General features: G+C 42.7%; 1 protein-coding gene and 1 long non-coding RNA gene across 7 annotated transcripts in view; one reads left to right on the forward strand and one right to left on the reverse strand.

The window, feature by feature from the left end:
• Positions 1-1111: 1111 nt before the first annotated feature.
• LOC112928814 (uncharacterized) lies at positions 1112-15084 on the reverse strand. 3 transcript variants are annotated; one of them, XR_011997617.1, is made up of 5 exons: positions 14893-15084; positions 12280-14668; positions 5342-6421; positions 4855-4982; positions 1112-2347 (listed from the first exon to the last, which is right to left on the reverse strand). It is a non-coding gene; the product is annotated as an uncharacterized lncRNA (long non-coding RNA). The 3 variants fall into 3 exon arrangements; XR_011997616.1 differs by having other exon boundaries at positions 5260-6421; XR_003236796.2 differs by having other exon boundaries at positions 4855-6421.
• A 169-nt stretch (positions 15085-15253) lies between these two features.
• EDRF1 (erythroid differentiation regulatory factor 1) overlaps positions 15254-26299 on the forward strand; it is a 41515-nt gene continuing 30469 nt past the window's right edge. For 2 of the 4 annotated variants that reach the window (XM_026010685.2, XM_072740363.1), the window contains exons 1-8: positions 15263-15511; positions 17096-17304; positions 18931-18997; positions 20079-20204; positions 21104-21228; positions 21479-21635; positions 24966-25087; positions 25973-26084. In XM_026010685.2, coding sequence (XP_025866470.1) covers positions 15404-15511; positions 17096-17304; positions 18931-18997; positions 20079-20204; positions 21104-21228; positions 21479-21635; positions 24966-25087; positions 25973-26084 — 1026 coding nt within the window. In that variant the 5' untranslated portion in view covers positions 15263-15403. Of the gene's footprint in view, positions 15512-17095; positions 17305-18930; positions 18998-20078; positions 20205-21103; positions 21229-21478; positions 21636-24590; positions 24693-24965; positions 25088-25972; positions 26085-26299 lie in introns of all 4 variants that reach the window. The other 2 variants (XM_026010683.2, XM_026010684.2) reach the window with 2 other exon arrangements.

The following is a 26299-nucleotide window of genomic DNA, read 5'->3' on the forward strand; positions in this document are numbered from 1 at the left end:
GTTTATTCATAAGAGACACACACAGAGAGATGGGATCCCTGGGTGGCGCAGCGGTTTGGCGCCTGCCTTTGGCCCAGGGCGCGATCCTGGAGACCCGGGATCGAATCCCACATCAGGCTCCCGGTGCATGGAGCCTGCTTCTCCCTCCGCCTGTGTCTCTGCCTCTCTCTCTCTCTCTGTGACTATCATAAATAAATAAAAATTAAAAAAAAAAAAAAAAAGAGACACACACAGAGAGAGGCAGAGACACAGGCAGAGGGAGAAGCAGGCTCCATGCAGGGAGCCCAACGGGGACTCAATCCCAGGACCCTGGGATCACGCCCTGAGCTGAAGGCAGACATTCAACCACTGAGCCACCCCGGCGTCCCTGTTTTACTTTTCAAACAATAGTGTTAACATTAGTGCTCGGGCCATATCCCAGGGTCCTGGGGCTCTCTGCTCAGTGGGGAGCCTGCTCCCTCTCCTCCCCAGCTCATGCTCCCTGTCGCTATCTCTGTCTCTCTCTCAAATAAATAAATAAAATCTTTTAAAAAAATTCATACAGTGCTTACTATGTGCCAGGTTTGCTTTAGATACTTTACGTATATGTTCTTTAATCCTCCTATCACCAAGGGGCAGGTGCCTCCAGAGTCCCTGCTCTCAGCCCATTGCACGGCCCTTTGTGCATGTGCGTTACAGTGATCAAAGTGAAAACTAATTTTCAAAAGATGCTGCAATGAATTTCCTTGTCTACATACTTTATGTGCTGGCATGTGAATATCAGACTCCTAGGAGTAAAATATCCCTAATTTTTATTTTAAAAAAACAAGACATGGTGTGATGATGGTGTCCTCATCATGTGGACGTAAAAACTAAGAAGGTTGCTGATGTGGACGCTATGTTCCTCTTCTAGTAAAACTGAACACAGAAGCAAATGACTTTCCTTTGTATTCATAATTTTTAACAGGTCTCCCCAGTTTTGTCCCCCCTCCTTGTTTCCCCACTCACCTCTCTTGTGACAGTGATCATTATAATCGTAATCGGGGAATAAAATATAAGAAAAATGAGCCCGGGAGAGTAAATCAAGCTTCCTTTAGAAATAGAGGAAAATAATTTTGCAGTTGAGAAAACATGTTGAAATATTATTTTTATAGGACAAATAGTTACATCACAATTTTAAATTACATTTACATTTGAAATGGAGTCGATTTGCACCACCTACTGGAATATATGGCTCTATATAGTCCAAGGTTTCAAAACTAGGAATCCACTTTTAAGAATTTAGAGTGACGTTCTTAGCTATCTTTAGGAGACCAGTCCCTTTGATACGTTGAAAATGCCAAATACTAATTTACTTCAGGGACCAGTTTCTAAAACAAACTCTCTTTAGAAGCCAAATTTAATCATCTAGCTAAATTAACAAACTGTACAACTGCTTATAAAAATAAAATGATTAAGGCAAATACATCAACCAAAGAGATAAAAATGTAAATGAGAAGCAAAACTGAAATCAATACACATTATCAGTTGCTAACTCACTATTAAAAAAGGAGATTCAAGCAGACAACTGGAAAATGGCAGGAAACATAAGCAAACAGGATAATAAACAGAACATAACTCAACATTAATTAAAAAAGAACTCGCCCAGTGAAAATTTGATAGTGTTTGTGCCCAAAGTAATAATCATTGTCATGGCTTAATTACAGTTGCACATCGACATACAAAGTATTCATATTTAAGCTCTTTGACATTGTAAAGGAAACCCCAACAAAAATTTCATTCTTCATGACAAACTACTCCAAGCAATAAATTTCTGAAAATATAGCAGCAGCATTCATTATCATGTAATTGACAGAGATTCAGGAGAAAAAAAAAATACATCTACAGTATCCACTATTCCACATGAAATTGCTTTAGAATAGAAGCCTAAATATATTACATTTTAATTTCTTGAAACCTATTATAGCATTTCACTTATTTTATGGGTATTTTGTCTGAAAATTGATTTTATTTTTAGATGTCAACTAAATTAGATGCCAACTCAATTAACTGAAGCATAAAATATGCCAGCAGGATATATTTACAAATACATCCCACAAAATGGTGTGCAAGTAACCACCTGATTTAAACTCCTCAGCACAAAAAGATCCCGTGTGACGGCCACCAACCCATCCATAATCCTCTTTGTTGTTGCAGGTGATTTGTGCATGACAAGCCTGTTTGCAGTGACAAATGTCATGTGCAAGGTTGCCGGAAGGTGTTTTTTCTCAGTTTAGTTCACTGCTGCTGTGATTTCATTCTTAAGGTTCTCATCTGCATTGGAGAGCGGGGCTGTTTAATTTCTGTCAGCTGAGCTCAAAGCCTTTTGCTGAGGATACAGAGAAAATTCTGAATTAGGCCACGGAGGCCTTTCCTGGTCAAGACATACCTGCCTCTCTGGAGCTCCTGGGTCTTCTGCACCCAGCTCACCACCGCCTCCCATGCCTCGCCTTGCCTGGGCTCCCCACTGCTACCCCGACTTTGCCTATGCTTTTCCCTATGCCTAGAATTCTCTTCTCTCCCCACTTTGGCCTAGTTACCTCTTCCCTGACTTTTCTGATTGGGTCAATTCAGAGTGGGGAGTTTGCATTTCGGGGGTGCTTACCTGCCAGTTTCTGCACGACCTCACTAGACTGTTTTTACTCATCTGTGAGTCCCAAGCACCCAGCACACCACCTATACACCGAAAGTGTGGAAGGCCTCATCCAGATTGGGGCCAGAGAGGCACCTGCTCTCGCCCTCCTCTGGCTACACACCTCTCCTTCTGGGGAGGGAAGCTCCCTGGAGCTCCAGGGAGCCTGCTCTAATGGCCCCATGCCTGCTCTGGGGCCCATGTACGCTGCTTCCCAAGCCTGTCCCCCAAAGGACCTGGTACGTCCATCCCTATGCTCAAGGGGTGGCCAAGGGCATCTGTCAGAAAGGTCGGAGGATAGAATGTATTTTAGGGGTGCCTGGGTAGCTGAGTCGGTGAAGCATCCAACTCTGGATTTCGGTTCAGGTTATGATCTCAGGGTTGTGAGGTCGATCTCAGGGTTGGGCTCTGCTGGGCCTGGATCCTGCTTAAGATTCTCTCTCAGGGATCCCTGGGTGGCTCAGCGGTTTGGTGCCTGCCTTCAGCCCAGGGTGTGATCCTGGGGCCCCAGGATCGAGTCCCACATCAGGCTCCCTGCATGGAGCCTGCTTCTCCCTCTGCCTGTGTCTCTCCCTCTCTCTTTCTCTCTCTCTTTCTCTGTCTCTCATGAATAAATAAATAAATAAAATCTTAAAAAAAAGATTCTCTCTCCCTCTCCCTTTGCCTCTCCTCCCCAAAATAAAAAATATATATATATATATATTTTAATAGTTGCCAAGGCATGGCTATGATAAAGGTGTATTGGTCAAGGAAGGAGGACAGAATGTATTTTATTTAATAATTTGTTGGCTTAATATATAACTTGAGATATTTAGCTATATGCTATGCAGAACTCCATTTATAGTTTCCCCCAGACTCCACTAACCACCCACCCTCAAAAAAAAAAAAAAAAAACAGGTGAAAAAGTGGTTTCATGCATGCATATCTAACAATAAACTTTACCTCTCATTTAATACCAAGATGATCTCCTGTATCCCATCTGAAATCTGAGTTCAAAGGAGAGTGACTCTTAAAGTCAACAGAGATATAAATATTTAATGTCAAAACTCCTTGATAAACACAATGAATTGTGCCAGGGGGAGGCAGGCAGAGATAAACAATTAAAGTCATTTAGTTTAAAAACATGTCCCAAAATCATTATACAACACTAAAATATTAAAAATTGTGTTCCTCGGGTAATAGGACAATGCACCCGTCTGCATTTTACTATTGTTTGAATTTTCTTTTTTTTTTCTTTAAGATTTATTTATTCATGAGAGACACAGAGAGAGAGAGAGGCAGAGAGAGAAGCAGGCTCCATGCAAGGAGCCCGATGCGGGACTCGATCCCAGGACCCCAGGATCACACCCTGGACTAAAGGCAGGCGCTAAATCACTGAGCCACCCAGGGATCCCCCTGTTTGAATTTCCTACCATAACAGCGCTTACATTTGTAATGAAAATCTTATTTTGAAAAATCAGGTTACTATTCTGTATCATGTACAGAATATGAACATTTCACCGGATCTCATCATCTTCTTTGCTATCCTTCACATGGAAGCAACAGTAGGAATCTTCTGCCTGCGTCTTAGTTTCAGAGGCAAAAACCACGTCTTCTCAGGACTCAGGGGAAAAGGACTCTACAGCTTATTTTACATTGTCTGTAGTGGGGAGTTACAAACAAGCTTCATTTCTAGGTTTAGAAAATGTGTCCCCTGGCTAGTGGACTGAGAGTCCATTTTATTGTAGGCAGCTCCCTGAGCTTTTATTATTCCTGCTAACTTTCATTAAGCCCACCTTGATTTCTCTTGGTTTCCTAATTATGGTCTGGAGTTTCTTTTTCATAGCCATGCTTCTAGAAATCTAATTTTGTTTTTCCTTACTTAGAAAAAAGAATGGTCCAGTTATTAACCTATAAAGAACCAACTGCCCTCCTTCCCATGCCCCATCCCTCCCACCAGTTCCCGTGCACTATGTGTAACAGTCAATGGGTGACCCTCTTGTCCCTCCTCTTTGCCTGAGCTGCTCCCACCTCTGCACTTTGGCAGGTGTTTTTCCCTCACCATCCTACGCCCACCCTTCCAAATCCCCCCATCCGCCCCAGGCTCCACAGCCCTTCCTGACCACCCTCCACACTCACCCCTTCAGGCTGAGTGTAATTATCACACCTTGGAAGCTCTACCAAACCTGGGACTTCCCCTTTATCATAGCAGAGCCCACACTCACCTGTTACTCCTGAGGACTTGTTAGTGCCCTCGTCCTCTCCCCAGAACTAGATGATAGGCCCTTGAGGTCAGGAGCCCTGTTCTGCTGCTGTCTTCAACCTTGTGCTGTGCCTCACACTCACTAAGTGTCTGAAATGAATGAAGCACACATTGTTTGGTCAATCCAACATTTCTGTCAGAACTACTCAGGGCTCTCTTGAGAAATGTATCTTTTAAGAAAGGGCCAAAAAAAATGCAACAGGGAAGAATAAAAATTAAAAATGATGAAGAATGAACTAATTTCAATAATAATTTGAGGAAGGGGAGGGTTGGGGGAGGAGGCAGACAGGATGCGTGTATATAATTGTTCAAGGCGGATGACGGTGACAGGTACGTGGGAGTTCGTTGTACCATTCTCTCTACTTACGTATATATTTGAAAATTGTGTGATGAGAAGATTTGAAGAAGGTAAAGGAGGAGAGGCAGCAGCAGCTGGTTTGCAGACTCACAGGAGGCCCCAGACACAGGTATGAAAGGATTGAGATACAGGTCTTTCTCCCTCCGGGTGCCATCCTTCCCTGTGGCAGCACTCCTGCCCTCCAAGCTCCTCTCTCCGAATCTCCACTCATTTATATGGCCCTCAGGTTCGGACCTTTGGCCCAAGTGACGCCATCCTCTGCCTCTTGGATAATGCCTCATGTTCTAGGACATTCCCAGATGGGAATGGGAGCCCCTTGGAGCCAGGCTCTACCACAACCAATCCAGTAGGCAAACTCTATGTGTGATAAGTCACACATGAGATCTTCTGGGACATAAAGACCTTGATGTTTCTTAAATCACATCAAGTAGAGTCCCCTACGAGGAAGGATTTGCCACAGGTCCTAGGAGACATCTCGGTGGAAATTTCTTCACTCTGGAAGCCTTCCTGTAGCCGTGGAGGCCAATGCAGACCACCCTCTGTCCAGAGACCTGTTCTAAACGACCCCTCTGAGGATCCTCCCCTATGGCTGCAATTCTCCCGTGAGTCACTGCAAGCAGATCATAAACATTCGTTGCAGCCAAGAGGCACAAAGCACCATAGTACTTTCATACTCAGGTCTTTCGTACACAGTTCACAATATCCACACCAACCATGTCCAACCAATTTTAGGTATAAACAAGCCCAAGACCCTCCAACAGAAGAGCTCAAGCTTCTCCTCCCACTCTTGTGCTATCTCTTTCCCACTTCCAGACCATTAAAAGAATGATATTTGTAATGTAGATGAGACCAGTCTTTTTTGCACAATGTTGACAGACAAGAGGAAGATTCCAGAGAGAAATGCCACAGCAGCAAATGAATATAAATGATGCTTTTCCACTTTGTGCTTATAAAATGCCTTTTGTACCAGAATCTCAAAGCTCTCCAGGAAGCAAGGCTTTGACTGGGGCTTTCACTCAGGATAAACGTGAATGGTCAGAGCTTCTCAAGTCATTTGTGATAAGAAAGAACAAAAGTCCGGACACTTTTAAAATGCAATATCCTTGCCCTCTGGGTAGTAAACAAAAGTATGCAGATGGATAATGACATCTGTGGATTCTGGCTTCATTTCCTAGAGAGAAAAAAAAATGTAAATAAATATGTAAAAAATTGTCATATGTGGATAATACCCGTAGTTCATCCAATGCTTACCATTCAGCCCAACATTTGTGTGCAATGGATTCTATTACTGGATGCCTTGTGACTGCATGACGCTTGAGAAAGTAAAATATATCTTTTCCATGCCCACGAGAAGACAAATCTAGAAATGTTTAGTTAAAAGGTCTGTCCAGTCAGCAGCTTTGACATCTGATCCTTTGGCACTAAGTGATACCTTCCTTTTGTTCTCTCCACTGGAAGTCTCCTTGTAAATGCTTAATGGCTAAATGATTCATTAGGGTCTGCAAAGGCCAAGCCCTTACTAGAAAGGCAGATGGGGGCCCACAGGCAGCACCTAGCTGTGGGACTGATTTGAAGGTTCATTTGAGAATTCCTTGCTTCTCTCATTCTTAGCCAAAGGTGCATACACAGCATGAATAACCACTCCGGCTCCATCCACCAGTGAGCTGTCTGAAGAGCAGAGGTTAGTGACTTTGAAACCGTTTCAAGGGCAGCCCGGGTGGCTCAGCGGTTTAGCGCCACCTTCAGCCCAGGGTGTGGTCCTGGAGATCCAGGATCGAGTCCCACCTCGGGCTCCCTGCATGGAGCCTGCTTCTCCCTCTGCCTGTGTCTCTGCCTCTGTGTGTGTGTGTGTGTGTGTGTGTGTGTGTGTGTATCTCATGAATAAATAAAATTAAAAAAAAAAAGAAACCATTTCTAGAATTCATTTAGGGTAATAATCAGCTTCGAAGGACAAAACTCAGGACTAAGAACTGCTGTCAAAGTAATACCAGAGACAACCTGCCCCTACAACCACTTGCCTTGTATTCTCAAAGTCGATGCTAATAGCTTACAATAGAATTTCTGTTCTTCCAGTATCTAGAAAAAGAACTCCCAAAAATGCAATAAAAATGGATTTCAAAGAGTTTAAAATAATTTGCTTAAATGGAATTAGTCTACAGAACAGCAATTAAATAACTGTCACCTAAATTAAATAAGGTATTATCATGTAGTTTCTAACCAAGAGGGTCTTGCTATTACGCTGGTCTATCACACCTCAAAGTTTTCATTGTCTTATACTTTAAAATTTTTCTAGTCTTGTCAAATTACAGTGTAAAGGAAAATACAGATCAGTAGCTTGATAACTGTTCTTCACTTAAAGAGTAGCTGGCAGGTGGTTTTTGGTACCATGGTGTGTCTAAAATAGTCTTTCTAAAAACAGAGGTCTATAAACTTTCTTTTCACACACTATTATTAGTTTAAAAAAAAAAGTTCTGCACAGGCAGCCCCCAACGTATGTATACAAATATTTATATTTGTAAATTATAGTAGTAATACATTAACATAAAAACACAAAAGTGGAAAACAATATTTAAGATATTTTTATTTATTGACTGCAAACTAGTTCTGTTCCACTAATATACTTTAAAAGAGAGTAATATGTCAAATAGGCTTATTTTTGCAGCTCTTGGTTGAAAACTTTGTGATAGAACAATGTGAAGTGTCCAAGTTCGATCTATTTTAAAACTTGTTTTAAGGGCTGTCATTACTTAAAATAGCTCAAAAGATAAGCTAGGAAGACTCACTGGTCTCAGAGCTTTCCAAGTCAAAGTGCTCATTTCAATTGTATCCACACAGAACACAAACGTTGTAGCTGAAATTTGGTTACGTCTCCATCTTCTTTGAGCCCATCAGACTTCCTTACAAACCAATTACAAGGTTTCAAGGAATAATTCAGAGATAAATTAAGTTAGTTGCTTTACATGCAATTTGTTTACTCCTAAGTGAGGAAGAAAGGTTAACAGACTGCTGTCAAGGAGCAAAATTAAAACAGGATGTGCAAGAGAGGAGAGAGGAAAGCTCCTGCTGGCAGCTGGGAAGAGTGAATCTCGAGGGCACATTTTTGGGGTAAACAAATCAGCCGGTGGCTGACAAAGAGATCAGTCTGGGCATTCTGAGTAGGCCAACGAGTGGTACTGAGGAAAACAATTAAGAGGTGGATAGGTTTTTCCAAGGCCTCAGGAGTGTGGCTAAGGAGCACAGCGGGTTTGCTGTCTCTATACTGCTCTGTTGTCTCCCTTTCGTTTGTTAGACATTGACTAAGTAAACCAGATCTGCACCACTGTCCTCCTTAGAATTCCTCAATATATTTAAAACAAACTCCATTTGCAAGATTTTTTTAAAAGGTGGGAGATTTCAGCTCTTAAGTTGTGCAAAAATTAGGTTTTGGGTTTTTTTTTTATAAGTAGTATGGGTAATTTTTAGCAACAAAATCACATAATGTTGGAAAGATTTGCAAACATCTATTTTCAAAAATGCTCCCTCCATAAGATAAGGGTTTGTTTTTTTTTTAAAGAGACTTTCTCACTCGTTGTTAAACTGTTAACCTTCTCTCAAAGGAACCGATTAAGTCTGTTTTTATGAAATTTTCTCCTAGAGCATCCTAATGATGGCTACTTGTCACCACGGAAGATGAGGAAATGTGGAACACTTTTTATAAAACATAGTTAACTCATTTTTTGTTTGAAAATTCTTTTAAGTGCTTTGTCACATGATGATCTGTGAACTGTGTGTGTACATGAGATTTTCAAGGTCACCCCTCATTATAGAGTTCTAAAGATTCTCCTAGGGATCCCTGGGTGGCTCAGTGGTTTAGTGCCTGCCTTTAGCCCAGGCTGTGATCCTGGAGTCCTGGCATCAAGTCCCACATCAGGATCCCTGAGCCTACTTCTCCCTCTGCCTTTCATAAATAAAATCTTAAAAAAAAAATCTCCTAAAGGCCTTATTTTGTCACCAGACTTAACCACGAGGATGGCATTTATATACTCTGGAAGACTACAGAATGGTCTCCAGACACCCAGTGCCCCTCTCTGGGGGTAGTAGTCTTCTCTGCCATATTGATGTTACACTTGGCCATGTGTGTCATTTTGGCCAAAAAAAAAAAAAAAGAAAGTGAGCGGAAGCAATGTTTGTCCCTCCTGACCAGAAGCTTTGGGAACTGGTGTACATACAGGTCAGCCCTATCTTGGTTGTACCACCCCAACTGGCAATGCTCAGAGTGGTCTCATCAGTCTGGCTCACAGAGTAAAGATCATGTGGACTAGTGCAAGGATATCCCAAATTGTGCCCAGGACACACTTTCATTAAATATTTGGGACATTTGTACCCTTAGAAATTTGTTCAGTTTACCCAAAAATCAAATGTAATTCAGCATCCTGAATTTTACCTGGGGACTCTACTTGTAAGTCATAACATTTAGGGATCATTTGTTTTGGCTGCAAAACCCAATTTTAAAAAAAATTTTCATTTATTTATTCATGAGATACACACACACACACACACACACATATATGTATATACATATATATAGAGAGAGAAAGTAGAGACACAAGCAGAGGGAGAAGCAGGCTCCATGCAGGGAGCCCGACGTGGGACTTGATCCCGGGTCTCCAGGACCATGACCTGGGCTGAAGGCAGCGCTAAACCACTGAGCCACCCAGGCTGCCCTGCAAAACCCAATCTTCTCTGATACAACCACCTAATCATGGCCCAAGGAAGGGTGCCTGTGTCAATCTGCACATTAAGTAAGGGTTAATTTTGCCCTTACTTTTCAGACTTAAAAAAAAAATAGTTGTTCTTCCTGCATGCTGGCGGAGTGTCTGTGGAGATCACTGTTCTAAACTGTGGTCACAGACCATGGTGATCAGATGCTGCAATCTTGCTAAAAATGCAATTTCTTGGCATTACCTTGAACACCAGTTTTGAATGGAGATGGCTGGAGGATCTGCTCGCTTAACAAGTTCCTCAGGAGATTCTGAGACACATTAAAGGTCCAATGGCTTGCCTGTGTCTGCATTTCAACTTTTTGTGAGGCTGCATGGGAGTCAGAGACTCATCTTGCCTTGCTGCTAAACTAGTTTTGTATGATGTTCAACAAGTCAATTCTTTCTTCCTTTCTGGACTGCACTGCTCACCTAAAGAGGGATGGGATGGGCTCAGATAATCTCATATCTCTCTTCCAGCTCTAAAAGTCTATGACAAGGAGTCAGAAACCCAGAGCCTGGGACGCCTGGGTGGCTCAGCGGTTGAGTGTCTGCCTTCAGCTCAGGGTGTGATCCTGGGTTTGGGGATCGAGTTCCACATCTGGCTCCCTTTGAGGAGCCTGCTTTTCCCTCTATGTCTCTGCCTCTCTCTGTGTGTCTCTCATGAATAAATAAAATCTTAAAAAAGAAAAAAAAAGCAAAGAAACAAAACCAGGGCCTTCCAAGGTCCCACAAAGTAAACAAGTAAGGATGGTTAAGTGAAAGACATTGGTCATGGAGGGGACCATGACACACTGAAGGACACAAGCCCTAACCTAAGTGGTCCCTGCATGTTCTCCACACTGCAAGAGGAACTGTCAGGGTCCCAGGTGATCTGGGAAAGAAAAGCAGAAGAAAAATTATTAAATTTCCTTACTACCTACAGCCTATTGGCAAGTCCCTGAAACAGGCAGAGTGAACTTCCTCTAGGGACTCAACTGCCTGGTTGTTAGTACTTTGCTAAGGGCAACAAGCAATCTTAGCCTGACCCTCAGCATCCTATTAAGTCCACTTTAACATATAAATTCTTTTAGAAACTTCCTTTATCTCTACCCCCAAGATTTATGTTGGCAATCATCCCCCACGCAGATGACCCACTGATATAAATCTGAAGGGTCTCTTGACTCAGGTTTTATTATACAGTAATAAATGACCTTTCCCTAATGATTGCTTTGACAGCCTTGTCAAGGTCCTGGAAAACTTGCTTCCAAAATTCCTTAGAGACTTAACATCCTCCCTAAGCCCCTCCCAACTGGAAAGTATATAATGGGCCACTCCTCATGACCCCACTGCAGCTCTTTAGGCCCACGGATCCTGTCCCCTGACTTTAATAAAACCGCCTTTGGGCACCAAAGACATCTCAAGAATTCTTCTTGGCCGCCGGCTTCAAACCCTAACATCTTCCCTACATCACGAGGCACATCTGCCTCGCATAGAACTGTAAATATTTTTGACAAGATGTCTAATTTTGCTTGGGAAAATACCGTGTGCTGCGAGTAACTAACAAAATTTATGATAAGCATTTCTCTGAAATCATAATGTGTGCTGGGAGAATGAGATTTGTAAGTGCAGTCTAAACTACAAAATGTTTTGGAACGGGACAAGCTGCATGTGAAGACGAACTTTAGTAATTAATGACTGACAGCAATAGTTGGGAGATATTTCGTTAAACATTTTTAGCTTTGATTTTGCAGTTAAAAAAAAAATAATTGGAGCCAACAACATTGTTTATATGCCTCAAACACTTTGATAACCATTTTAAAAGCCTGTCATACTTGTTATTTTGCCTACATTGCCTAAGGGCTAAAAGAGTTCAGTGGGCTGGTGCTGTGCCTGGTGTTGTTAAAACAGATGATGCGATGGGACACTAGCCCTGGAGGAGCTCACAGGTGGCAAGAGAGGCAGATACAAACAGGTTAATTCTTCTATAAAACGGCAGGGCAGGATAAAGCTACATACAGGCTTTGGGAACAAAGAAAGGGTCCCTAAGGGGGTAGGGAGGGGACGGGAGAGACTTTCCAGGGATGATACCTGACATGGAAGATGAGGAAGGGAAAGGTATTCTAAGCAGAGGAAAACCACCAGCAAATAGACACTCTGGAACAACCTGTTGAAGCAGGAAACTGTAGGCAGTTCACTCATTCAACAAACATTCCCTAAGTTTGGGTGAAAGTTTTGGATGAAAATATCAGGTGCTGGGGGGTGGGGTAAACACCTGAGAGTGCTGACTGGGTACAAGAACGATACCTACCCACACAGCAGAGCAGGCCCTACGTGATGCAGTACGTCTGAGTGGGGCTGGAAGCCGGGGGACCGGGAAGGAGGCGGAAGGCAGACAACACATTGAAACAACACAAAAAGAAACATAAATAACCTTCTTCAAATGTGAAATTCTGGAAGTAATGATCCATGTCATCCATAATATTAAATTTCAATTACTTACATTAGAAACAATGATATCTCTCTCACAGGAACACACACTCAAACACACAGCACTTAAGAGTGTTTGAGAAGAGGGGCGTCTAGGTGGTTCAGTCAGTTAGTTAAGCAGCTGTCTTTGGCTCTGGTCATGATCTTAGGGTCCTGGGATCGAGCCCCACGTCAGGTTCCCTGCTCAGTGGGGACTCTGCTTCTCCCTCTGCCCCTCCACCCCTGCTGGAGCCCCCCCCCACAATAAATAGAATCTTTTAAAAAGTGTTTGAACAGAGAGAAAAAAGCAATTAACAAGCACTTAGCTAGAAAAATGGATAAACTTTCTCTATGTCAGATGTGCCCAGTTTCTCCTGCCCTCAGGAATCCCCCTCCATTACTCCCAAACTTTGCTGGCTCTAGCCCTGGGAGCAGCCCCAGGAAACCCAGTTTCTCTCTCCTCAGGTGTCACTCCACAAATGGTCCTGGGAGTCACTGGTCAACCCCCACCATCACCCCCCAGGCTGAAGATTGTCTCTGCTCCCAGGATTCTTTCTGCAGCTGTCCTCTCTATGCTGAATTTCTGGTTCTCTCTGTTTCATTCCCCTCTGCCTTTTCTTTCTTCTTTTTAAGATATTTATTTATTTAACAGAAAGAGAGAGAGAAAGAATGTGAGCAGGGGGAGGGGCAGAGAGAGGGAGAGAATCTTAAGCAGACTCGATGGTGAATGAGGAGCCCTATGTAGGGCTTGATTTCACCACCCTAAGATCAAACTGAGCCAAAATCAAGAGCTAGACCCTTAAATGACTGAGCCACCCAGGCCCTTGCTCCCTGCCATTTCCAGCATATTTTCCCACTAAGCAACATTACCTAGGGTTCAGGAACCTACTTCTCAAGAGGCTTGCAATATATTTGAGTCCTGAAAAAAAAAAATTATTGATACCTCAGAACATCCCTTAAAAAAAAAAAAAAATCCCTTCTTACCAATAAACAACAGCATTTAAAGATTACTAGAAACTAAACCATAAGTTTAAAAATTTAATAAAAATCATGTTTTTGATAAAACAATGAACAATCAAAAAGAAAAATTGGAAAATAAAACGTTAAGAATAAATTTTAAATCATTTTATTTACCACTCAAAGATGTTTTTATGGACACACACACGAAAAAGACATGTTTTAGAAATTAGGATGATGATGCATATTTGCTTTTTAAAACTTTAACATCGTATGAACTGAAATGTTCTTCAACATTCCTGAAAAAGAAGGTAATAATTTCCCAGGTTAAGGGTATTATATACCAAAAAAGACCTAGCCAGGGCAACCCGGGTGGCTTAGCGGTTTAGCGCCTGCCTTCAGCCCAGGGCGTGACCCAGGAGACCCAGGATCGAGTCCTGCATGGGGCTCCCTGCATGGAGCCTGCTTCTCCCTCTGCCTCTGCCTCTCATGAATGAATAAATTAAATCTTAAAAAAAAAAAAAAAGGACTTAGCCATCTTCCTAATGCCTGATATTATAAATTCTGTTCAAGTTTTTAGTACAACAAATAACGTATTACCCTGCCAAAAGAAGGAGTACAAAATACAAAGGAGTACAAAAAACCCAGTAACCATCAAAATCGATACATGCTGGAAGTGTCTACGAAATGCACCATTATGTATAACCCATTGCTAAACAGAATTCATAAGAATATTTCGTTACATTTGAAAGCAACTTGTAAATTGAGCTTCCTCGGCCCCAAGGATGTCCCGAGGACGGGTGAGGACGTCCACAGCGAGGTAGCAGAGCCAACCTAAGTTACAAGTCGAGGCAGCCCAATCCTGCGAGGCAAAGTCAAGTCTTCGAAAACCTTCCCAATGTGTCACCGCAAAACAACGCACATCCTCACGCGGGCCGGGTCTTGCGGTGAAGTTCGCGTGCTGCGACGTCAGATGCGGAGTCCGGCTCCCGAGCTTTCCCAGGGCGCTGGTTGGGGGGGGGGGGGGGGTTCCCGGCCTCCCCCGCTGCTCCGAGCACCGGCATCGTCTCCTGGAGTCTGCAGGTCGCGCAGCTCTCGGGCCCACCCCCGACCTCCGCACTCAGGATCCGCACGGAACTACACCTGCACCTGGAGGCTGGGGGCGCCCCAGGATCCCCGGAAAGCCCTCCGCCAGCGCCCGGGCACCCGACGAGCAGCGGGCTTTCCGCAGATGCTCCGCCGTCACCAGGCCAACGCGGCATCTTGCAAAAACCCTGCGGAGGTGCGACCGCCTCGGAAGCGCGTCCCTCCGGGGAAGGCGGGGCGGGGGGGGCGGCTCCAGCTGGAGCCCCGGGCCCACAGCCGCCCCTCCCCTCGGGGCCCCGCCGCTCCCCGCCGCCCCTCCCCTCGGGGCCCCGCCGCTCCCCGCCGCCCCTCCCCTCGGGGCCGCGGGCCCACGGCCGCACTGTGATGCGGGGGAGCGGCGCCGAGCCCTCACCTGGCCGCCCCATCTCTCCCGTCCTGGGAGCCCGTCCGCGAGCGCCAACACCTCGCTGCTCACATAAACTGCAACCGCGGGTTCCTGGGGCCCCAGCACCCCCGCCCACGCGGCGACCACCCCGCCGGCCCCCGGAGCCCCCAGCCGCCGGAACTGTTTGCCAACAAACGTCAAAGGCGTGAAGGGGTGGAGCCTGGGAATCAGATCCCGCGAGAAGTGGCCCCCTGAAGAGGCTCCGACAGGCGCAGGCGCATTACAACTCCTGCCCCTCCCCAACCCCCGCACCCCCCGCCGCGAAGGTGGCTTCCGCTGGGGAAGGCGGGGCCGGACCGCCGGCACAAAGATCGCGAGATTTGGCCGCGTCACCGCGACTCCTTCCGGTCCGAGGCCGGAAGCGCCGTGTGTGGGGCGTCCCTGGCGGCCGCTGCGCTGCGCCGCTGCGCTGCGGGGCCCGGTGTGTGTCGCGGCTCCTCGGGGCCCGTTTCTCCCCGCCGAACCCTGGACCGAGGTGATGGGGGACTCCAAGGAGGCCGGGGCCGAGTGTCCGCCGGCGGGGGCCGCTGCTCGGGGAGGGCTCAGCCTCCTGTCCCAGGGAGAGTCCGAGGAACCCTCTGCACAGGTGAGTCCGTCCCGGGCGGGACCTGCGGGGCTCCGGGGGCTGCGGGCCGGCCCCGCGGGGGAGGGTGTCCCGCCGCCCGGAGGCTGCTGCCGCCCCCCCGCACCTCCCGGGCGGCCTCCCAGACGGAGGGAGGGGGCCCGTGTGTGTCTGTCCGGCGTTCGCGTCCAGGTCACTCCTAGGAGAAGCTGTTGTGGCTTCCCGCTCGGTCATGACCCACCGGCGACTTGGACCCGGTGTCGGCTCCCAAGGAGCGTACGTGGGAGCACGCGGTTCCAGAAGGTGGCAAAGTGGGACGCCCGGTGGCTCGGTGGTTGGGCATCTCCCTTGGGCCCAGGGCGTGACCCCGGGTCCTGGGTTCGAGTCCTGCACCGGGCTCCCTGCAGGGAGGCTGCCTCTCCCTCTGCCTGTGTCTCTGCTTCTCTCTCTCTCTCTGTCTCTCATGAATAAATAAATAAAATCCTTTTTTTAAAAAAAACGTGGCAAAGTCGTGCAAAGCTGGAGGGAGAAGAGCAGGTGTCGCCAGGGAGCTCACCGAGGTGGGGTCGTGGTAAAGGGTTCCAAGTGTCTGCCGGGCAGAACAGGGACGGCCGGAGAGGTTAGGGTAGTGAACTGGGGCGCTGAGCTTACCTGGGGGGGTGCAGGTGAAGAGTGTGAGGGACACCCCCCCCCCCCCCCGTGCCTTCCTGTGAGGCCAAGGCTCAGAGTGTTTGTGTAATGAACTGACGAATCCGTCACTAAACTGGAGCCCGAGAAAGCCCTGGGGGCGCCTGGCTGGCTGAGTTTGTGGGACCTGCGACTCTTGATCTCTTGGTGGAATTCAAGCCCCACGTCGGGTGTAAAGCTTAATTTGAATAAATGGATGGATGGATGGATGGAAGGAAGGAAAGAAAAAGAAAAGAAAAGGGGATCCCTGGGTGGCCCAGCGGTTTTAGCGCCGCCTTCAGCCCAGGGTGTGATCCTGGAGACCCCAGATTTGAGTCCCAGGTCAGGCTCCCCGCATGGACCCTGCTTCTCCCTCTGCCTGTGTCTCTGCCTCTCTCTCTCTCTCTCTGTGTGTGTGACTATCATAAATAAATTTAAAAAAAAATTTAAAAACCTTTAAAAGGTTTTATTCGCAGGGAACCCGACGCAGGACTCGATCCCAGGTCTCCAGGATCACACCCTGGGCCCAGGGCAGGAGCTAAAACCGCTGGGCCAACAGGGCTGCTCAAAGTCTTATAGAAAAAAATTAAAGAAAGCAGCTTTCTAAATGATAGGCTACTGAAATTAAAATAATCTATCTTTACTAAGGAGCAGAGGTTTTATCAAGTTTTGCCTTTAATTAACGTGATTCTATTGACTTGACCACTGTCTCAGGCGATGACTGTAAACATTATACTTCTGGACCCATGTTCTTCTTTGAAATTACGTGAAAAAGAGCTAAGTAAACGTGACAGTGTATGCTTGCGTTTTTGTTGCTATTAGAAACTGTAGCATGTATTCATGTGAAGCCTGAGGTGGTGTGTTTGTTGTTTAAAAAAAAAAAAACTTGGGATTTTTAATTTCTAGGAGTGTTATTCAAGTTTTGTTCAATGTGTTAATTAGGGATCAGCTTTGTTTCTTGGAGGCAATGAAGTGAAGAGCCGAGCTGTGGTGAAGTACTCCTCTGCGCCTCCTCGAACAGCATTTGCACGCCTTGAAGAGAAGACAGACTTGAAACTCCCACCTGCCAACTGGTTACGAGAGAGTGCCAAACTAGGGCCAGCAGGAACTACCATTCTTGGCAATAGTAAGAAAAGCAAGCCATTTTCAAGGTAAGTATTAATCAGTGACATTTTTACTTCTCAACACTCCCTGCCACCCCCCCACCCCCCCACCCCACCCCCACCACCGCAGCTCTAATATTTGCTTTTTCAGTTTCATTGGTATATTCATCATCTTGGTGAGATTTCTCTTTAGAAAAAGGTTTTAGCTGACTTTCAAAGTCCTTTTTTCTCTTCTAATAGGATTGTATTTCTAATATGAAGACATCAGTTGCATATACTTCTTTGGGGTCTGCATGATGTTTTTAACAAAGCTGAGTTTTGAACACTAAAATTCAATTAGATGTTTTGGTTTTAGGCAATCACATACCTTTTGAGTATGTGAATACAAAGAATCTGGTGGCACAGGAGAAGGAAAACTTGTAACACTGCCTAATCTGCCATACAGAGTTTTCCATTAAATAGTGGTGGATTGTTTGGTCTGAAAAAGCCTAATGAAGAAACCCAGCATGCTGGGTGACCTATAGCCTTGGCTTTGGCACTTGCTGAGGTAGTTGCTGGAAATTCCACTGGTAGTATTTAAGGATGAGTGTGTCCTGGGTTCTTTTAGAGAAACGTATGCTAACATTTATATTCTTGTAGAATATTTAATGTGCAGGATTCTCTCCTGTTTCCCTCTCCATGACTAAACCTAAAATATGTCGGCCTAAGCTAGCAAGAGCCATAAATATATTAATACCTAGTGAGTTTAGTTTAGAAATTATCCTAATGCCTCTGAAGGTAAAAGTCATATTTGCAAAATGTTATTTATAGCATTACTTATACTAGCAAAAAGTTGGAAATAGTCCAGATGTTTTCTTTTAGAAGAATGGCTTAAATTATATGTCAATACAATTAAATATTGTGAAGTGACTTAAATTTTAGTTATATCGACTGTGTGCAAACAGTGTGCCAAGTACTTCATATGTTTATCTCATTGAATTCTCACAACAACCCTTTGAGTTAGGTTCTGTTAACTAATTTTCACATGGGAAAACTGAGGCTTGGTGTGGTTAAGTAACTTGCCTAGCCCACATGGTATAAATTAGAGCGTGCTTTGAAGTGAGGCGGTCCTAGGTAAGTGTTCTGATCCTCTGCCACTTACTAACTGAAAAATGGTGACATCAGCTGCTTTTCAGGCTTAGTGATTATAGACATGCCTCACGTGGCACCGGACACAACATTTTTTTTTCTTTTCTTCTTCTGGCTGAATTGGGGTCAGGTTCTCCCCCACCCCACCCCCAATCCTGAAAAAGTAGTATTGTGTATCACTAGCAACACAGCCCTAGAGACTAAATCCTGATAAATGTTTCCTATCTTATCACGTAAAAAATATCTTGAACTGTTTACTTTTGGAGATTTGGGGTGGGGATTTGTAACTTAAAAAGTCAATTGTTTTTTTTTGTTCTAGTGTTTCCTATTGCTTCTGTTACTATATATTATCTAATCTGTGATTAAGTCTTTGTACCACTAAGAAGGAAAAACTACTTGATTCTAATGGTGATAGGCATATTGATTTCAGAGATGTAAGAATGTAGAAAATGGGTATCCTGGAAGTGATGGAACACTGTATTCTCCTATAAACTCTGCTTGTATCACTATGAGCGTGACCTTTGTGGCCTTTGTTCCCTCCATTAGCTTTGGTATGGCATACGACTTTATTGATTCTGTGGGAAATGATGTGGACGTTGTCTCTGACTCTGAAGTAAGTGTCCTTGTTGGGAAATGTAATTGGGGTGTTTATGTTAGGGATTTATAACATGCTGTGTTGTATAGTCTTGAAAAATTACTGATGAAATAAGATTCAACCGTCTGATTATCAAATACCTTTTTTGTTAGTAAAGTAATGCCCTGCTACATCTTTCAGGAAGGAAGGAGCGATGCCCAAAACACTGGCAGTGGTGATGTTAATATTGATAGTTGTGTTTTAATGGTAGCAATTATAAATTATTGTAATGTTTGGGGTGATTTATATAATATTACCAGTTGAGAACGAGAAATGATACTTACAGCAAATCTGTTGCTCCTTAGTTGGTAATTTTATCTGATATGCTAAAAACTTAGGTCAGTGCCAAAGTGACCTATACACACTTAATTTTAGGAAATTCTATTGTGTTAAAATACATCTTTGACCTTCATTTGCATTAACATGGAATGGCTGGTAAAATGTAGGTGATCCTGATTTTATTTTTAAAAATTTTTTTTAGGGCAGCCCGGGTGGCTTAGCACTTTAGCGCCGCTTTCAGCCTAGAGCGTGATCCTGGAGTCCTGGGATCGAGTCCCACATCGGGCTCCCTGCATGGAGCCTGCTTCTCCCTCTGTCTGTGTCTCTGCCCCCCCCCCCCCCCCCCCGTCTCTCTGTCTCTCGTGAGTAAATAAATAAAATATTTTAAAAATAAATAAAATAAAATAAAATTTTTAAGGATTTTATTTATTTATTTGAGAGAGAGAGGGAGCCAGGGGCGGGGACGGGGGTGTAGGGCCTGGTGCAGAAGCAGGCTCTCCACTGAGCAGGGAGCCTGATGCAGAGCCTGGGCCCTGAGACTCTGGGATCATGACCTGAGCCAAAGGCAGGTGCTTAACTGACTGAACCACTTGGGTGATTCTGATTTTAAAGTTTTGTTTTCCATGTGTTTGTATTTAGCTCTTTGTGTGAAATATAGTTTGTATAACCTTAGGGAAATAAAGTTTATTGTGCTTTAAAATTAAATGAAGTTAAAATTTGAAAGTGTTCAAGCTACCCTAAAAAGATCTTTTTAACTATTTTTCCTTTTAATTTTTTAAAGAACATAAAAAAGCTCCTGAAGATTCCCTACAGCAAGTCGCATGTAAGCATGGCTGTACACCGCATAGGAAGGACTCTCTTACTCGATGAGTTAGATATTCAAGAACTCTTTATGAGATCATCTCAGGTAATGCTTTTTCTGGAAAAACAACCAGTAAGGCACTATTTTAACAACTTAAGGGCACTAGAAATATTGTTTCTAAGAAAGGCTGAAGCAGAAACACAGTTTAGCACTTTGGCAACTGAGAAATGAGACATTTCTTGGAATATAAAGAAGCCTTAATAGGAAATAGAAAAGAGTGAATGAGGAAGAAACTTATTTTATAACCAACAGCCAGGATCCTTGCAAGGAAAAGGATGAAACCGATGAAGAAAGTTGTGAAAAATCAGTAACTTAAGGGAATAGTTAAAATTTTTGAAAAATCCTTTGATGTCTCCATTGAAGAGATTCTCATGAAACAATTGCCAGGAAATGTGAAAATATTAGAGGTTATTTCTATGAATACATAGTTATTAGAATTAAGTGATTCACTAAAAGCAAAGCTTCTCAAACTGTATTTTGGTACATGACTCCCCACCCCCCATGTATTGATAGAGGATACTTTTTGTCAAGTGTAAAGGCAGTGTTGCAGTTTTTTGAGGCTTATTCCCTGTTTCTGTATGTATCCTTGCCACTGGTCAAGCTCTTAAAATGTGATAATGAGTAAATCACAGTCCTTATTTGCTGGCAGCTTAAAGTCTTGGCATTGTAAACAATCACAGATAATATCGATATGGTATGCATATTAGGGTTTATTCCAGGTAATAAGGAATGTGTTAGACCACTTCTCAGCCTGGCTTGGGGAGAAGAGGAAGGCAGATTTCCCAAAAGAGGTAATAGAGATTAAGTCTAGAAAGACAGTGTTTAAATAAATGTTTATGAAATAGTATTTTTTAAAAAGAGAATATTTCCTGTAAAAGAGTAGAGGATAACCAATTGTTTTGATTACAGGTTTGTTGTATTTATCATTTTCTTTTGTTACTCAGACAGGTGATTGGACGTGGCTGAAAGAGTTTTATCAAAGACTCATTGACCAGAAGTGGCAGAGGAAGAAAAAGAGCAAAGAGCACTGGTATCAGAAGGCTATTCTTTCCAAGTTTTTATATTACAGGTAGTTGGCTGCTCGTTTATTTTTTTATCTTAAGGAAAATGAAATCGTGATCTCAAATTTAATTCTTAAGCTAGTAAAAGTAATTTCAGTTTTGCAAGTATGGTATTAACGACATTTTAGTGTCTTACGTTCCTTTTTTTTTTTAATAACATTTATGCTTGATTATGGAATTCAGCTTTTGAAAACCAGTAGACTGTCACATAAAGTTAACTTTAGTAACAATGTGATATTTTTATTTTTGATTGGCCAGTATCAATGGCGATGGAGCCGCTCAGCCCGTCCCATCCACTGCAGAACAGCCCGAATCATCCAGTTCAGATCAGACAAATGATTCGGATGGGGCTTCGTGGCCCGCCCCCTTTGAAATGCCTTCTTCTGTTTCTGAAGATCCCAGTGCTTCCAGTCAGGTTAGTTAGTACTTAGATATTAATTTAATAAACTTGTTTAAGAAGACAAAACCATTGATCTTGTTGGTAAAGATAGAAGAACAGGTATAAAAAGTACTCTAATTTATGTCTTATAATTAATTAGAAAAAATACTTTTTTTAGATTTTCAAAATAGGATTTATAAAAAATACGAATAGCTAGATCAGATTTTTTAAAATTCAAAATATTAAAAATTTTTACTAGCATTTAAAATAGCTTATCCATGTTTATCAATACCGATTATCTCCTTGAAGTCATGAGTATATATGATATAGTCATGTTGTATATTTTAAGCTTTAGATTTATAGTAAATGCCTATTAGGTATTGAGACTCACAGGCCTGTTTGTAATTTAATCCTGACCTTCTTACCTTAACTTTTAGATTGGTAAGTCTAAAATTGCCCTTAAGATTTTCTGGGTGAAGTTCCTGAGATTTAACCCACATTAATACCGTAAAGTTTTTAGAAAGGAAGAGAGTAGTATATCTGTTTTGTCTCTTGTATTCTTGGTTTTTTCTTATTTTTTGTTTAGTTTTTGTCTTTACTGTGTCTATCAAAGAGTAAAGTAACTATCTATGTAAATTTATACATGTCTGTTTTTAGGAAGACATATTGACAAAGTCGAAGAAGATAAAAATAAGATCTTGGTAAATTGTGTTTTTCCTCTTACTATGTGTTCTCACAAATTGAACATTATTTGCCCAGATTGCTGCTGTCCTCAGACTATAGGGTTACAAGAGGCAAATATGTTTAACTGAATTTTAGTTTTAGTAGGTTTTAAGATTGAGGAACCTCATTAAGCTATGTAGTGAATTTAAATTTTTTTTCCAAAGTTAGAAAGTAGTAGTTACGTGCAAGTTCACATAGTGCTAACCTCTGGGTGAGGGGGGGGCGGAAGGGGTGTTGTGTGAATGAGAAGGCGCATGGGTGCTTGGTGAGAGCAGGGTCCTGTGTCATGACCTGGGTAATGATTACATGGATAATTTGCTTTGTAATTAGTTATTGTACTGTATGATTTATTTTATGCACTTTCTTGTATGTGATTATATTGCATTAATAGAGTTTTTAAAAATTTATTTTAACATTCCTTGATTTCAAAATCCACACATTACAGAAAACATAACGGAAATACTAATCTTCTGCCACCTATCTGCTCGTCTCCCAACTTTATCATTCTGTCCTTACCTTGTTTAGGGCTTACTATAAAAAATCTGGGAGGCTTTTGAGAATCTGTAGACTCATATATGGAAGAAGTAAACTGGCATCTGTTTAATGTATTTTATGCCACGTACTTTAAACTGTGTATATGTGTATGTGTGTACATACATTTTTTTCATCCTTCAAGTTGTATGTGTATTAAGTGTTGACAATATAATTTTACAAGTAAGTAAAGTTCATGAAGAATAGATGTTTGCTCATGATCACATAGCTAGTAAAATCTGAGTGAGGACTTAAACCCTGAGATTTCTGACTTCAGAGACTTGTTCGTACAGCAGTAGTCCACTACCATCCACGTATTCCACACATATTTAGAAGGGCTCCATAAGCAGTAGGGTTGTCATAGCAATGGCACAGTCCTAAGCAGAGCTAGCCTGCCATAAAAATAATAATCTCTGACAGACTAGTTTATATAACCTCATACTGCCTAAATTTCAAATAGAGATTTTTGTGTATTACCTTGTGAATTCTTATTCCCCAAACCTAGTTTGAGGCCTCTGTTACACAGTGATAGAGTTTAAATAGGTGTCTGTGGGTGGCCTTGGAGCCATACTTTTATTGAGAATGATCCAGAGCCCAGACTCCCACTAGGGTACTCCCTCACAAATACAGTTTGGGGATGTGGTCCATAGGCTGGTAACTTGTCTGTACAGACAAAATAACGTTTGAAGTTCTGGTGGGGCTCTTTAAGGAGAATATAAGACTGAACAAAAGTAATGGATTCTCCCCCCGCCTCACCGTGCTTGCAGTTGAGGGTACTCACTTCCCAGGCAGGGGCTGAGCCTATTAGCACATACATACACATACCGATCTTGGGATTAAAAGTTTAAAGTAATGTTTCTTAAGGCTACTGTCCCTAATGGTTGGAAATTTGAGTTCTGGACTGACTTAACCCATTGTCGATGATTCTCCTCCCTTAAGTGTTTTCTAGAACATATTCCACAGAATGTATTAAGAATAAAACATGTTCTGAGATTAAAGTTTGGGAACATTGGATTTTATAGAGGGGAACTTGATTTTTCCAGGACAGAACCTTTTAGAGGTTTTTTTTCTTTCTTTTTTTTTTTTTAAATATTGTTATTGTCCAAAAGCAAGCCTGTGGTGAGCAGTGGGTTTCAAAGCTTACTCTGGAAATTCTTCACCAAGAACGCCAGGGACTAGTTCTCTGAAGCACACGTCAGACAATGGCAAACGTTGGGACTGCTCGAATGACTGATGTCTCAAGAATAATAGGGCTCAGGGGCACCTGGCTATCTCAGTCAATAGAGTGTATGACTTTTGATCTTGGGTTTGAAAGTTTGAGCCCCATGCCACATGTAGAGATTACTTAAAATCTTTTTAAAAATATAGGAAAAATAAAAATACGTCTGAGATTTCTTAGAAATTTTTAATTTTTAATTCAGTAGATATGGGGTGGGCTGATAAGTGGTATTCAGACTTATCCAAAAAGAAAAAAATTGGAACTTTGAAAGCTTAAAATAATTTTTAATCTTTTTTTATTTGCATAAGATCTATATGTGATTAGCTTAGAATAGCTATGATAATAAAGAGCTGAAACAAGCCACACAGTGATGAGAGTTCATGACTTGCATTAGCCCTAATTCACAAAAGTAGATTAGAGGTTTATGCTTTGAATGTTTAGTGGATACTCTTGAAAAGTAGGCCATTTGTGAGAAATTATGGCAGCACGGTCACTCCTTATCCTTGCACTTTTCACAGGGAAGTGAGCCTCTTGAACCCTCATACATAGTGGGGCATGTGGCCTCAGCACCCAAAGAACAAAACCTGACTACTTTATTCAATGACGGGGAGAACAGTCAGGTATGCTTTCCATGGTGTCCAAATTGGGACACCTAATCCCCAGTCTACTTTGTCATTTAAAAGCTAGTCTGAATTGGAATTTGTAGGGAAAAAAGTCCACTTGATCCTGAAAATCACTTTCTAAACATCTCTATGATCTTATAGCTCTGTGACTTTAATTTACTATGTCTGCTTTGTCTTTCCTTTTCCTAGTCTTTCTGTGAATCATGGGGGGAAATTTTGGATCTCTAGTGTATTACATAATAACCTTTCCTGTTTTATTTTTAATCAAAGGGTCTTAAAAATGATTTTGTTCGGAATATCTTATGGACATTTGAAGATATACATATGTTGGTTGGTTCCAACATGCCTATATTTGGAGGAGGCAGATACCCAGCAGTCAGCTTGCGTCTCAGGTAAACCAAAATGGTGTTCGTTTAGGGTCAGTGTCTCATCTGCGTTCACTTAATTTGTTAATCATCACCTTTATCTGGGGTTTTCACTTCCCTCCTTCCCCCATGAATTGAAATCAGCACAGTAAGGAAGGGGGGTGTTATCAGCAAATGCTTAAAGCCCTGAGGCTGGGTTTTCATTCAAGTTCTTCATAATTGGAGTCAGAGATCTGTTGTACTGGCTTAATCAGGTCTGAATTCACAGCTAGTGACAATATAATAGAATTAAATTAGTTAGGGAAGTGGTTTACCAGCTTCCTATTAACTAATTATGAGCACTTTTTTTTTTCTAAAGATTTTATTTATTTATTCATGAGAGATACAGAGAAAGTAAGGCAGAGAGAGAAGCAGGCTCCCTGCAAGGGTCTGGGACTCAGTCCTGGGACTCAGTCCTGGACCCTAGGATCACACCCTGAGCCGAAGGCAGATGCTCAACTGCTGAGCCACCCAGGCATCCCGAGTGCTTCTGTTAGTACTCTAGCTGTATGTGTTCATATCAACCAACGTGAGCTACGGTGTGGTGTATTACAATAAATGGGGGCCAGTATTTCACCTCAAGTTTGTGTGAGGAGCATGCAGCAGGCTCACAATAATCTGCTATCCTATTTCCTTCTACTCTTACTGAAAACTCTTAGGGATTCCAGTTAGAAACACAAGCAGAACTTACGGAACAGTGATAAAGAACATACCACATGAGCTGCCTATACGTATCTCACCAGAAAAGAAAGTGTATGTGGCATTTTTCATCCAGAGAGAATAGATTAAAATGGTTAAATGGTGGAAATAAGTCTCAGATGGTTCTTTAGGGAACATCTTAAACTGCATAACGTTAGAAATGTGTATTTTTAGGGACAACAACAAACCAATTAATGTGCTAACTGGAATTGACTATTGGTTGGACAACCTGATATGCAATGTACCGGAACTTGTGATGTGTTTTCACGTAAATGGAATTGTACAGGTAAGTGAGCCACAGTGTGACTTTTCTAATTTTCTCACAAATGTAAATCAGTGCAGAGAGTACCTCACCAAAGATTTGAGGCCCATAAATACTAGGCTGTACTTTTAACAAGGAAGTTTGCTGTGAATAAACTGAACTTTGAGTGTTTTCATATTTGTGTTGTAATACCAGAATTCTAGATGTTACAGGAGTATGATTGTACAGGTATTTTTTGG

The sequence above is a fragment of the Vulpes vulpes genome, chromosome 15, assembly GCF_048418805.1.
Source record: "Vulpes vulpes isolate BD-2025 chromosome 15, VulVul3, whole genome shotgun sequence".
NCBI lineage: Eukaryota > Metazoa > Chordata > Mammalia > Carnivora > Canidae > Vulpes > Vulpes vulpes.